The 12,196-nt window shown below is 46.3% G+C and overlaps 1 protein-coding gene across 6 annotated transcripts in view; it reads right to left on the bottom strand.

The window, feature by feature from the left end:
* Positions 1–12,196, bottom strand: part of SLC35F5 (solute carrier family 35 member F5) — a 97,794-nt gene extending 85,598 nt beyond the window's left edge. Inside the window, exons 1-7 of one of the 6 annotated variants that reach the window (XR_015054718.1) lie at positions 11,804–12,196; positions 11,604–11,715; positions 10,765–10,911; positions 5,835–5,978; positions 5,269–5,397; positions 4,831–4,915; positions 4,564–4,748 (exon numbers count right to left, since the gene is read on the bottom strand). Coding sequence is in view for 4 of the 6 variants with exons in the window: in XM_085868347.1 (XP_085724473.1) it covers positions 4,564–4,748; positions 4,831–4,915; positions 5,269–5,397; positions 5,835–5,978; positions 10,765–10,899 (678 nt within the window). In the remaining 2 variants the exon portion in view is untranslated. The remainder of the gene's footprint in view (positions 1–4,563; positions 4,749–4,830; positions 4,916–5,268; positions 5,398–5,834; positions 5,979–10,764; positions 10,912–11,603; positions 11,716–11,803) is intronic. The other 5 variants (XR_015054714.1, XM_085868347.1, XM_085868368.1 and 2 more) reach the window with 5 other exon arrangements.

Raw genomic sequence — 12,196 nt, 5'->3', positions numbered from 1 at the left:
AGAAATGTTCCCAGCTCGTCTTTGTCTTTTCCTCCATTGGTCCAGCATGGTTCGAATTCTAGCCGGGTCTTTATTCCCGATAATCTGTTCCTTCTAGCCGGTACGTCCTTGGCAGTGCCGCTCGACTGTATCCATCCGGAAAGGGAGTTGGTAGTTGGTGGAGTGATCCGGTTTGGGCAAGGCGTACCGAGGGCATGGTTCCCCGGTAGTCGAAACCGCGTGGTTAATTAGATAACTTGATTCTAGACAGGAGGACCCTACGCCACGCAGTTGAGGTATTGGCATCCACGGTCGGTTAAGCGACCCGCCGCGTCACGGAATTATCCGTGAGCGACGGCCTACAATTCCGGAGAGTCTGGTGCGAATCGACGTAGCTTTCCTCCACCTAGTGGTCTTCTCACCAGACCCTGCAACTATATATATATATATATATATATATATATATATATATATATATATATATATATATATATATATATATATATATATATATGATTTTGAATCTGACCCTGCTATAAACCTCATTCCGGTGTTTCACAGGCAGGGCAATTAATCAATGTGTGTGTGTGCCTGTCCCTCCGATGGATGTTAAACTGGGCGTCCCGAGCTACCAGTTCGAGTGTAAACTCCATTGACCTGCCATTAGCAGAGTGAGGCTGCACCAGCCGTCTGAGGGGAATATTATGCCTGCTGTTCCATCTGCTGTCATTCATTTTTGAACATGAAAAAGAAAATCCCCCAAAAAATAAAACCATTGTGTGCCTGTACCTGGCCAGATTTAAAACTCGAGCCCTAATCCAAGGAAACAACTGCATCATCTGCATATGCACAGCCTCAGAAATGATGAGAACTCACAGCAAGTGGAGATGCATGTGCACGGATGTATCACAATGGTGATTAAACGCTTACAATCACCTTTTCAATCAAGAATATGGAGGTCGACGTGAGCGAGACAGGAAGGTGTATCAAACAAACAACTACACATGCAACACACTTTTGCCCAAATAGACAAATGTAAGCATCATTAATATAAACTAATAAGTGAAAATTGTTATATCTAAAACCAAAAGAAAATAGTTTTGTGACATTAAAGAAACAAGTTGTTAGACATTTTATATCAACTCATCTAAGAATAACAAATTTAGGAGGATGAAACATCCCAAATTTGAACTTTATTATACTGTTACGAATTTGGGAATTCGATTGCACACAACATTCAGGTTCCTTTAATCAGCTATGTAGATAAGTGCTTGTTCCCTAGATAGCTCACCTTTCATTGTTTAAATGTTCAGAAATCGATTAGATGCGCTGCAGATAGATTTAATAGTTAGGGAACGAACAATAGAGACATCCCTCCCCCTCTTCTGCGAAGAGCAAGAAGAACCCTGCCGTCCCGTGACTCATGATGTCAACAACTCCCTCACACCCGTGGTTGAGCGGGGGGATGGATCACGAGGGCATGAGTCACGCCGGGCTTGGGGGAGGGGGCGGAGAAGGATAAGAGGAGATCTTTTCTTTTGTTCATGGGCAGAGTTGGAGAAGAGTGTTGAGGGGAGTCGTTCAGCAGACCGTCGGGTCCTGCTTGGCTTGCGTTAGGGTTGAGGCCTTCAGAAGCTTTTTGCTTCGGCTGGCTCAGTGAGCTTCGGCTGAGGCCTGGCTCGGGAGGAGGCTTTTTGCTTTGATGGTTCAGTGAGCTTCGGCTTCTGTTTGGCTCAGGAGAGCTTTTTGCTTGGAAGAGAGTTGAGCTGGTTGCTCGGATCGAGCTGCTAATGGTGGCTTCTTCTTCTTCTTGGTTTGTGGAGCTCTTTGTTCTCCATTTTGGTTCCCGGCTTGGTGCGACTCATCGACCTCTTCGTGGAGGTGGTTCCTCGGGGAAGTGACGCATCGACGGGAAGGATCGGCGCCTCGTCTCACCAGCACGTGTTGAGAAGCGCGGGAGGATTCGCGGGAGCTCGGGAAGGATCGCAGCTCACGGCGATTGGATCCAGCTCGCTCTCGCTGGAGCCCGGGTCCGAACAACTTGAAGACCACACGAGGTGGAGAGGTTCGAGATAGGTTCTGGGTTTCAGCTCACCTGTCCTCCGAGCTGGAGCGCGTTATTAAAGGCCTCTGCCACCATTTCTTGAGTGTGTGTGTGCGCGCACGTGTGTCCGTGGGCCCGTCTAATACCGTATTTTCACGACCAAAAGGCGCACCGTGCCAAAAGGCGCAGTCTCAGTTGTGTGTGCCGTTCCTGTATTTGACACACACATAAGGCGCTCCTCACGATAGGGCGCGGGTTTTATATGAATATCCTCTACTACGTACGTCCGCCGTACAACAACACACTCACACAAGCACACAAGTGTGCGTATTTAAAAATAGATCGGGAGCAAAATTGAGTTTGGTTGTGCTTTATTAAAGTATTAGTTACAAAAATACTAAAACAATCAAATACCGGTAATAGTCTTTAATCAAATCCATCGAAATCCTCATCCTCTGTTTCGGAATCGAACTGCGCTAAACCCAACCTAGCAGGTCCACCTTCCTCGCCGTCAGAGTCACTTTCTGCACCGTGCGGCTCCTCCGAAATGATGCCGGCTTTAGCGAAAGCTCGGACAACAGTGCCAGCAGACACGTTAGCCCAGGCATCAACAATCCAGTGGCAAACTGTGGCGTAACTCGCCCGGCACTGCCTTCCACCCTTTGTGAAGCTGTGCTCTCCTTCGGTCATCCACCGCTCCCACGCCGCTCGCAGCCTCACTTTGAACGGCCGGTTCACGCCGATGTCCAGCGGTTGGAGTTCCTTTGTCAAGCCTCCCGGAATCACAGCAAGCGTAGCGTTCATCTGCTTCACTTGTATTTTCACGTCGTCGGTGAGATGAGCACGCATAGAGTCATAAATCAGGAGCGAAGGTGATGCGTGGAAAAAACCACCCGGTCTTCTTACATACACCTGCCTCAGCCACTCCTTCATCATTCCCTCGTCCATCCAGCCCTTTTCATTTGCCTTGATAATGACGCCTGCTGGAAACGTCTCTTTAGGCAAAGTCTTCCTCTTGAAAATTACCATCGGCGGCAGTTTCTGTCCATCGGCGTGGCAGCCAAGCACAACAGTAAACGAAGCCTTCTCATACCCCGTTGTGCGTATCGCCACCGTGCTGGTTCCCTTCCTCTCCACCGTGTGACTCACCGGGATGTCGAACGTGAGCGGCACCTCGTCCATGTTGGTGATGTGGCTCGGCTGGATCCGTTTGTCGCAGATGTGCTTGCTGCAGTAGGAGCGGAAGTTTTCCATCATTTCTTGATAATCCGCCGGACGTTGCTGCGCTATCGTAGTCCTGGTCCGGATGGAAAAATGGCACCGTTTCATGAAGCGAAAGCACCAAGACGGACCTCCGTGGAAATGTTCGATTTTCATTTCCTCCGCTATCGATACTGCCTTCAGTCGGATCGTGACCGTCGAAACGCTCCTCCCACTTGCTCTTTGCTCAACGATCCACTGCTCAAGTCTTTCCTCCAACTCTGGCCACCTCGCCTTGTTTCCACGGAAACTCAGCTGCGTCTTCTTCACCTGTCGCAGCTCGTTTTCCAGCTTCCTCCACTTTCGAACCATCGACTCGTTGATCTGGAAATTCCTCGCCGCGGCTCGATTCCCATGTTCCTCCGCATAGCTGATCGCCTTCAGTTTAAACTGAGCTTCATAAGCGTGTCTCTTTGCCATTTTCGGGGTTGTTAAAACAGCAATGTTCTGCATACCGCACATACCTGTTCTTTTATACATAAGCCACGCCCACATTTACCCCCAGTTCTAATGTTCACAAATACGTCCGCCTTACAATGACGACACACAAAGGGCGCACTGCACTATAGGGCGCGTCGCACATTTTGACAAAAATCTAAGACGTTTATATGCGCCTTATAGTCGTGAAAATACGGTAAGTAGGAACTGCTGTTAAGCGCAAGTGACTGTACATAATAAGTCGACGGTTGTAGTTCTATTGTCGTGCTTTTGTTGCTTGTATAATTGCATACATGTTTTGCCTTGTTTAATTGCATACGTGCTTTATTATAATAAATGTCCTTGTGTGAATGTAAACCTGCTCGTTGCGTCCATTCCCTCATTGAACTGCCCCATCTTGCACTCGGAATATAGTTGGTTTTTAAATAGCCGGTAAAGTGATCGGGTCCAACGGGACTGCGCGATAATACCCCGCTCGGTTATCCCAAAAGGAAGCGAGCTGCTTAAGCCGCTCGTTTCCAAGCGGTCCCGTTGAGGTACAATCTCTCGGGAACCTACCCGCACGAATAATTCGGTAAATCGAAGATTTGGCGATCGGACCCTGTAGCGCGGGTAGAGTGCGAACAAGGTTGTGGTGTGGTTAAAAACACACACCGTGGCTGGTTTCCGGCATTGATCCAGAAAGCAGAGACTGGATTGTCCGTTCAGTGGGCAAAGCGACCGCTATTGGTTAGACGCGGTCGTTCGCACGCTGACGGGTGGGAAATCTACAACAATACACACATATTCGAGTAATAGCTACATAAAAAGACAAATGTGTACAGTCTCATCTGCTCACTCACCACAAAGCAAAACAGTAAACTTGTTTTTGCGACCTGTGGAATGGGAAGCTTCAACCTGGATCCCCCTCCCTGACCATCAGGCTCTCCATACTGCCTGCGTGACTGGCTGGCATCCAAAACTTGCCGAGAAGGAAGCTGCCGAACCTCAGCAAGTCGTGAGAACCGCACACGGGGCTTTCGAACGACTGAAAGAAAAGGCAAAGACGAGTCAAAGAAAAATTAAATAAATGGAGGATGTCACAATCATGGACATCAAATTGCTCTCACCTCCATCCTCCCCTTCGCTACAACACGGACTACTCTTCTCACTCGCTGAATCATTGAATCGCACTGGCGCGTATAGTGGAGCACCCTGTTGATGAAAGATGTGCACAATGTGATGTACATGTGAGCATGGCCAGTACCACCACAAGGTAATAGTAAGCAAACAAGATACAGAACAACGTTAATGTTATTGTGGCAATAAAAAAAAAACAACTACATTTCTATATTGATGTATAGCTCATGGAAGTGTTTGTACACAAATCAAAAGCAAGACAAAGACAGTAGTGAACATCAATGTACATTGACATGAATTACAAAGAATATTAGTAAACAATTGACAAACACCGATAGCTGTGGGATTTGAACCTGGGTTTCCCACATCATTAGCGAGTGGTTCGGATGAGAATGCCACAGGCCAACCGAACAAATTCCAATACTTGCCCAAGGAAGTTCAGAAACCACAAATCCACCCTTCCCCATATCCTGGAATCGCCTGCTCACCAACTCGGCACTTCCTAGTTGACCTCCACCACCTTTTCCCAAAACATAATGTCCTTCTGTCTCCAGGGCCTGTAAAAGGGTAGAGTATATGATAGAGTTTATATGCTCAACCTAAATCCTGAAAGTACAGGCACTCGTACTGATGCAATGATGTTAACCTAATTCACACGATGATTTTAAAAGCAGGTTATACTACCAATCAAAAGACAAGTACAAAAGGGGAACAATGGCTCATGTTACTTGATTACTCTATCTAGTAACAGGCTGTATACACATTGCAAACGTTGTCTCCCTCTTCCTCCTCCATCCTCAACTTTTTATTGAATCTTCATTCTCCCTTTTCCCCTTGCTCTGCTCAATTTATCCACACCTTAATATCCCCCCCCCCACCCCCCATTTTTTGCTTCACCAACTCAAGCTGTGGGATAACATCAGAGAGCTGAAACCTAACACCACACATCACAAGGCGTGTAACGTTTGACAGCTGTTGCAAGGCGGAAGCTCACCTTGGCAGCGGGAAGACAGCCCACGCAGCGCAGACACTTGTCCCGCCATGGCTTCCAAACAAGGAACCCAAGCAGATACACCACAAACATAGAGGACTTTGCAAAAGTGCTGAAAAACGGCTTCTGGAAGATTCGGACAATATACTGTAGAAGACGAGGGAGATGGATGTTGGATATCCAGGGTGATTGGGAGGGGTAGTCAAGAGGAAAATAAACAAACAACTTCAAAGAGCATCATGATCGTCACCCCATCCGTTCAAAGATAAGCAGACAACACAAAGTGATGTTTATCTCAACAAGCAGATCTTTGAGAAATCCTTTTCACCAGCAAGTCATGCCAAGATGTTGAATCGGCCAGACTATTCACTTGCAAAGTAACATTGCTTAAATAAATACTGAAAGCAATGTTATTCTGTACTCAACGAACAAGTGTGATCTCCAAAGCTCCAAATCAGTCAGATCACAATTGTATTGGTTCCCAACTTGTACAATGCATCTGCTCGTTCATGTTTACGTCGGACTGCATACAGCATTCTTTTAAAGCACAATGCAAACCATTGTCTGTGCGGACGTCGAGTTAAGCTCTGCAGATGTAAAAGGTAAGTATCTCAATCAGCACACACCTTGCATATGTGGGAAAGGAAGAAGATGGAGTAAGAAGGCTTGCATGGTTTATACAAGGCAATTTCTTGCAAAGCATTTTGTGAGCAGTGGGCAAAAATGCATTATTTTGTGGATGTTGAAGATCCCACCATGTCCTTCGTGAAGATGTATTGTTTCCGATTTGGAAACCTTTTGCACACAAACAGACAGCAGTCCCTAAGCTTAGTTATTTCGATAAGTATGTGTTTATAGTTAGAATCCATCCCCTATATCTAATGGGAATTTTGTGTGCGCTGTGAGCTATTTTATAGTCAGGTTTTCTACATCTACTACAACAACAACAACAACAACGGCACCGTCCCTCATTCGACCCGGTCACCATTGCCCACGTGTTTTTGGCTGAAGGCGTGGGCGGAGCCTCCATCGCCTCAGATCGCGGCTCCGCTCCGAGGAAGGGCATGGGACGTTTCCTCCAGCTAATGAGCGAAGGGCGAGCATCGCACGCGCGCCCCAGCCAATGGGAGGCCAGCGTGCCGAAAACTACGACGGAGCCTCTTCGGGGGGCGGGCCTCCGAGACGCCTCGACACACCCCCCGAGACCCCACGTCCAATCAGGAGGCTGACCACCTCAGGGGCGGCCCTGCCCAGCCAGATGGGATGTTCGCCCCTCGTCCAACCCAGAGGCGAGTACCTCGGAGCATTTCCCTCGACCTGCGGGGGAGGGGAAGGATAAGAGGAGGTGGCGAGCCGTCGAGAAGAGAAGGTACGCCCCGTCGTCGAGAGGAAGAAGAAAGAGAGGAAGCCTCGTCTTGCCTGCTGGCGTCTCATCTGGTCCGTTCCCGCGCTGGCTGGCGTCCGTGGCGTCGTTCCTGGCCCGGGTGCTTGGTGCTGCGTTGTTGGCGGCGGGTTCGAGTCCCGCCACCGGACAAGCTCGAGCAGACCGCACGAGGCGGACAGATGCAAGAATAGGGCCCAATGAAGGCCGCGGCCACCGTGTGTGTGTGTGTGTGTGTGTGTGTGTGTGTGTGTGTGTGTGTGTGTGTGTGTGTGTGTGTGTGTGTGTGTTGCCAGTCTTTTAAGTAGAACTGTTAAGTGCTTTTCGCTCATTGTAAATTGACTGCATTTCTTTTATTCAGATAACTCTGCTCTTTGTGTGCTCCCCTCCCAGATTATTGTTTATAAATAAACCCGTGTTAAATGTTCCAGCTCGTCTTATGTGCTTTCTCCCATTGACCCAGCACGGTGCGTTTTGAGAATTAGTGAGGCCGTCGGTGCCGTAAATCGTTCATGGGTCATTCCGTGCCAACTCACCTAAGGGTTCACAGGTCACCTCCTCAGATTTTGCTGGAAAAATTCTTAAATGTAGATCTATATGGCTCTATCCACCATGCAAAAGATTAGCTTTCAATTCCTCGTAGTTTAAAAAATATCTATCTCTCGAGACCTTTGAAATTTGGCCCTAAAAATGCCGAATGTGAAAAACGCATGTTTTTCCAACTTCAGTGGCTTATAATTTTATAATGGACTCCTCGAGAAAGCTAATATTGCAAATATTCACGAATTGGCATCCAAATTTTTCAATTATGGCATCAGATAGCTTCTGGGATGCATATGTCTCACTCTATAGGAAGCTAAAAATGTCTTTTTGGCCAAAACGAGCTAAAATAAGGTGAAACTATAGGAGCCCTCCTGAAAATATGGAACAACTTAGAATTTTTTTCCTCACAACACAGTGATTATAGGGTCATCATCTATCCATAGATACATTTTTGCTGGGATAATACAGTTAGGTGATGAATTATAAAAGTTTTACCATAAGCCCTTGCTTCCGAGGGCTCTAAAATGGACCAATTTTGTCCCCTGGTTTGACCATGTAGCTAGGGGTTTAGGATCTTTTTTTTTTTCTAAAGATTGCCTCATACAAGATGTGTCGACTGACCGAATATTTTTATCTAACCCCCATTGCTTCATAGTAAAATAAATTTTTATTTACATGCACGTTTTTTATAATTGTTCACTTTTTTCATATTCAGAAGTTTATAAATCCTAAATGGAACCATCCAGGAAAGTTACTGCAGAATTTTATTAACTGATATACAAAATTTCAGATTGTGGCATCAGAATGTCTCGAGAAAGCACATACTCCTCGTTTTAGGAAGCCAAATATGGCAATTTGGCCCACTTGGTACAAAACAAGGTGAACTTGCAGGGGGTGCGCATGAGGCTAAATTATGCTTCTTATTAGACATTAGTGATAAGGATGTTATTTATTCATAAATACATGTTAATGATTACTTTCGTAAGTGATTGCAAATAATAAATTAGAACAAATTTGATTAGTTGAGTAGCAGCTTTTTTATTTACAGATATACAGAGACAATGAGTATTAGTAATTTTTATACCTGAGAAAACTCTTTAATGACCTTTCATCTTTCATGACATTCATTATCATGATTATCTCACACTCAGAGGCACAGAATTTTACATCTTGGAAAACAGGTCTTGAACATGCTTGAAGTCATGCTGTGACAGTTGGTACTGACGTCCACCAGATTTTATGTCAGGGGTCTCAACCACACAAAGAATGTCGAGTAATGGCACCCAGCATTGAACTTTCTTTTTTTCTGGAGGCCATGAGAATATTCACCATTTTTGGTCAAAGTGGCATTTTCAACTTTCTACAGATAGAAACATATGCATTTATCAGGCATTCTGATAACAGATCCTTAAATTTCATATGCCAGTTTATAAACATCTGCAGTATCACTTTGCTCGTGTTCAGTTTCAGATTTATAAGCTCATGAATATGAAAAAGTGAATAATTATAAAAAATGTGCATGTGAATAAAAATGTATTTTAATATGAAGCCATGGGCGTCAGATAAAATCATGCAGTCAGTAGACACATCTTGTATGAGGCAATCTTTAGAAAAAAAATGAAGATCCTAAACCCCAAGCCACATGGTCAAACCAGGGGACAAAATTGGTCCATTTTAGAGCCCTCGGAGGCAAGAGCTTCTGGTAAAACTTTTATAATTCATCACCTAACTGTATTATCCCAACAAAAATGTATCTATGGATAGATAGTGACCCTATAATCACTGTGTTATGAGGAAAAAATTCTAAGTTGTTCCATATTTTCAGGAGGGCTACTATAGTTTCACCTTATTTTTGCTCGTTTTGGCCGAAAAGCCATTTTTAGCTTGATATAGAGTGAGAATATGCATCCCAGAAGCTTTCTGATGCCATAATTGAAAAATTTGGATGCCAATTAGTAAATATTTGCAATATTAACTTTCTAGAGGAGTCCATTATAAAATTATAAGCCACTGAAGTTGAAAAAAAATGCGTTTTCCACATTTGGCATTTTTAGGGCCAAATTTCAAAGGTCTCTAGAGATAGATATTTTTTAAACTATGAGGAATTGAAAGCTAATCTTTTGCATGGTGGGTAGAGCCATATAGATCTACATTTAAAGATTTTTCCAGAAAAATCTGAGGTGACCGGGAGGTTTTTGAAATTTAGGTGAGTTGGCACGGAATGACCCTCATTTGGTCCGGCGTGGCTTTGGTAACTTCCGCTCGGTTACGCCAGATCAGAGTCGGTAACAGCGACTCGGTTCGGACAAAGTCGGTCGCGGGTGTGGTTTCCCCGGTAGTTAGACTGCGTGGTTATTTAGGTATATTGGAGATCGAGACAATTAACCCTACGCCACGCAGTCGTAATATTGGCGTCCACGGTCCGCTAAGGGACCCGTGACCTTTGGAGTTGTCCGAGAGTCACGACCTAAATTCCGGGTGTTCGGTGGGAGATGGCTCTACTGCTCTGTCTGGTGGTCGTTTATCGCCACCGAACCCCGGCCCACAACAGTATCGCTAGCACCATGGCCAAATTACAAATTCCTTCTCAAACCTACGAGGGGCATCAGCGGAATAGCCGCATCCTCAGTCAATCATGCTACCCACCACCATATGCTGCATATGAAAGAATAACTCTGATAAAGTCACAGCGAATCTGTACGACCGATTGCTATTGGAGGGCTGACAGGATGACCCAGATGTACGCAAACGTGCCTCTAAGCTGTGTGCCGTCCCTCGGATGGATGTCTGCTGGCATTATTTGGGGAAAGGTAAAGATTCCACGGTGTCCTTCACGAAGAGTAGGCGAGCAATCGCCGGCACCCCAAACAAATTCCAAATTCCTGCACAAAGTGGCACAGCGACGCCTCGGCCAATGATGCTACCCCGCAGCCTTGTGCCGCAAACGAGCATTAAAGATTTGCTAATGATACGAACCAACACATCTCTACTTAATCAGAAGAGCCTCACCCTTGACAGCTCGGAGGAAGCCACCCAAATGATGTCCACAAAGAGAAGGATAACAATTCCCAGAAGAACACGTCGCCGCGTCGGTGCGGGTGGAGAAGACAGTGCCGGCCGCTGCATCGCCAGCAGACAAAGCATCGGTCACGGCCTCTGGGGGGGGGGGTACGTCAGGGAAGTCAAATCGAGTCGAACAGACGGACAAAAAGGTACAGGGCACAGGTGTGCAAGAATAATTATATACATATAAACACAATCAAATAAATGATGTAGCCTGGTGTTTCCTCAGTGGTTAGGGTGGCGGCTTGGGATCCTTGGGTCCCGAGTTCAAGCCCCCGTCGGCCGCTGAATTAATACCAGGTGGGGTTGACTCAGCCCGTCATCCTTCCGAGGTCGGCGAAATAAGTACCAGTTCCAGTGTGCGTACCGGTAGAGGGGCACTGCATCAGCGACACAGTCGCGCTTCAAGAAATGATAGCTACCCCGGCAGCTAAGCTGCCGTACGACCACCAAATAAACGATAATAAATGCAACTGGAATATTTTGTCAAAAGAAGACAAATCAAGAGGAGTGCCTCGATTATAATGGTACAGCGAGGTTTCAGTACCCATGATGCAGTGCGCGGGCGCCATATTGGTTGGCAAGGTAAACAATACCTAACAAGACCAAATGATGAGCATAACCTTCCATTGCGGTAAGTCAGTCAGAATGAGGAGATAAACGTGATATACATTGTGGAATTACTGACGGTATCGTCGTGAGGTAAATGAATACAACCAACATGGCGGCGCGCACGGCATTATGGGATCGCGAAACACCCCCCCCCCCCTGTTGCAAGGAATTACAGGAAGCGATGACGCAGCGTTGGACGAAACCACCACGGGCTTTGGGAAGTTGTTGAGTGACATTGAACAGGTGCACGACGACACGTGGTCTTCCACACAGCGTACCCGAAACCTGTTTGGAAGGAAGACATCGCTCACTCAGGTCATCGGGATGGAAAAGTCGGTACACGGTACACGATACACGGTACACGGCGAAATACCTTTCCTCGTGCGATCGTTCCAACCAGCCGTCAGCTTGTTCCGTGTCAAGAGAACACGACCCTCCGGTTCCCAAAGAACTCCACACACCGGCACTTCAAGCAAGCGAACAAATACCTACACACCGCCCTTACGACTTGGTGAACGCTGTGAACACGTACATCGAGCAGAACACGCTCGGCGGGTGCTCAGTGTGCGGTGTAAACATCCATCGCTCGATAGAAACAGATAAACGTGCATCGACACGTCCCAACGAGCATAAAGGAATCTTTGCGGCGGAGTTTTAAAATTGGTGAAGAAACCGGAAATGGAGAGTTGTTTCAAATTCAGATCAAAACAGAGAAGAAGAAGAAGAAGAAGACGAAGAAGAAGAAGACGAAGAAGAAGAAGACGAA

The sequence above is a fragment of the Eptatretus burgeri genome, chromosome 2 (assembly GCF_056783735.1).
Source record: "Eptatretus burgeri isolate ZD-2024b chromosome 2, Ebu_testis_v1, whole genome shotgun sequence".
Taxonomy (NCBI): Eukaryota; Metazoa; Chordata; class Myxini; order Myxiniformes; family Myxinidae; genus Eptatretus; species Eptatretus burgeri.
The sequence above is the reverse complement of the archived record's forward strand: the minus strand, read 5'-3'. Positions and strand labels throughout refer to the sequence as shown.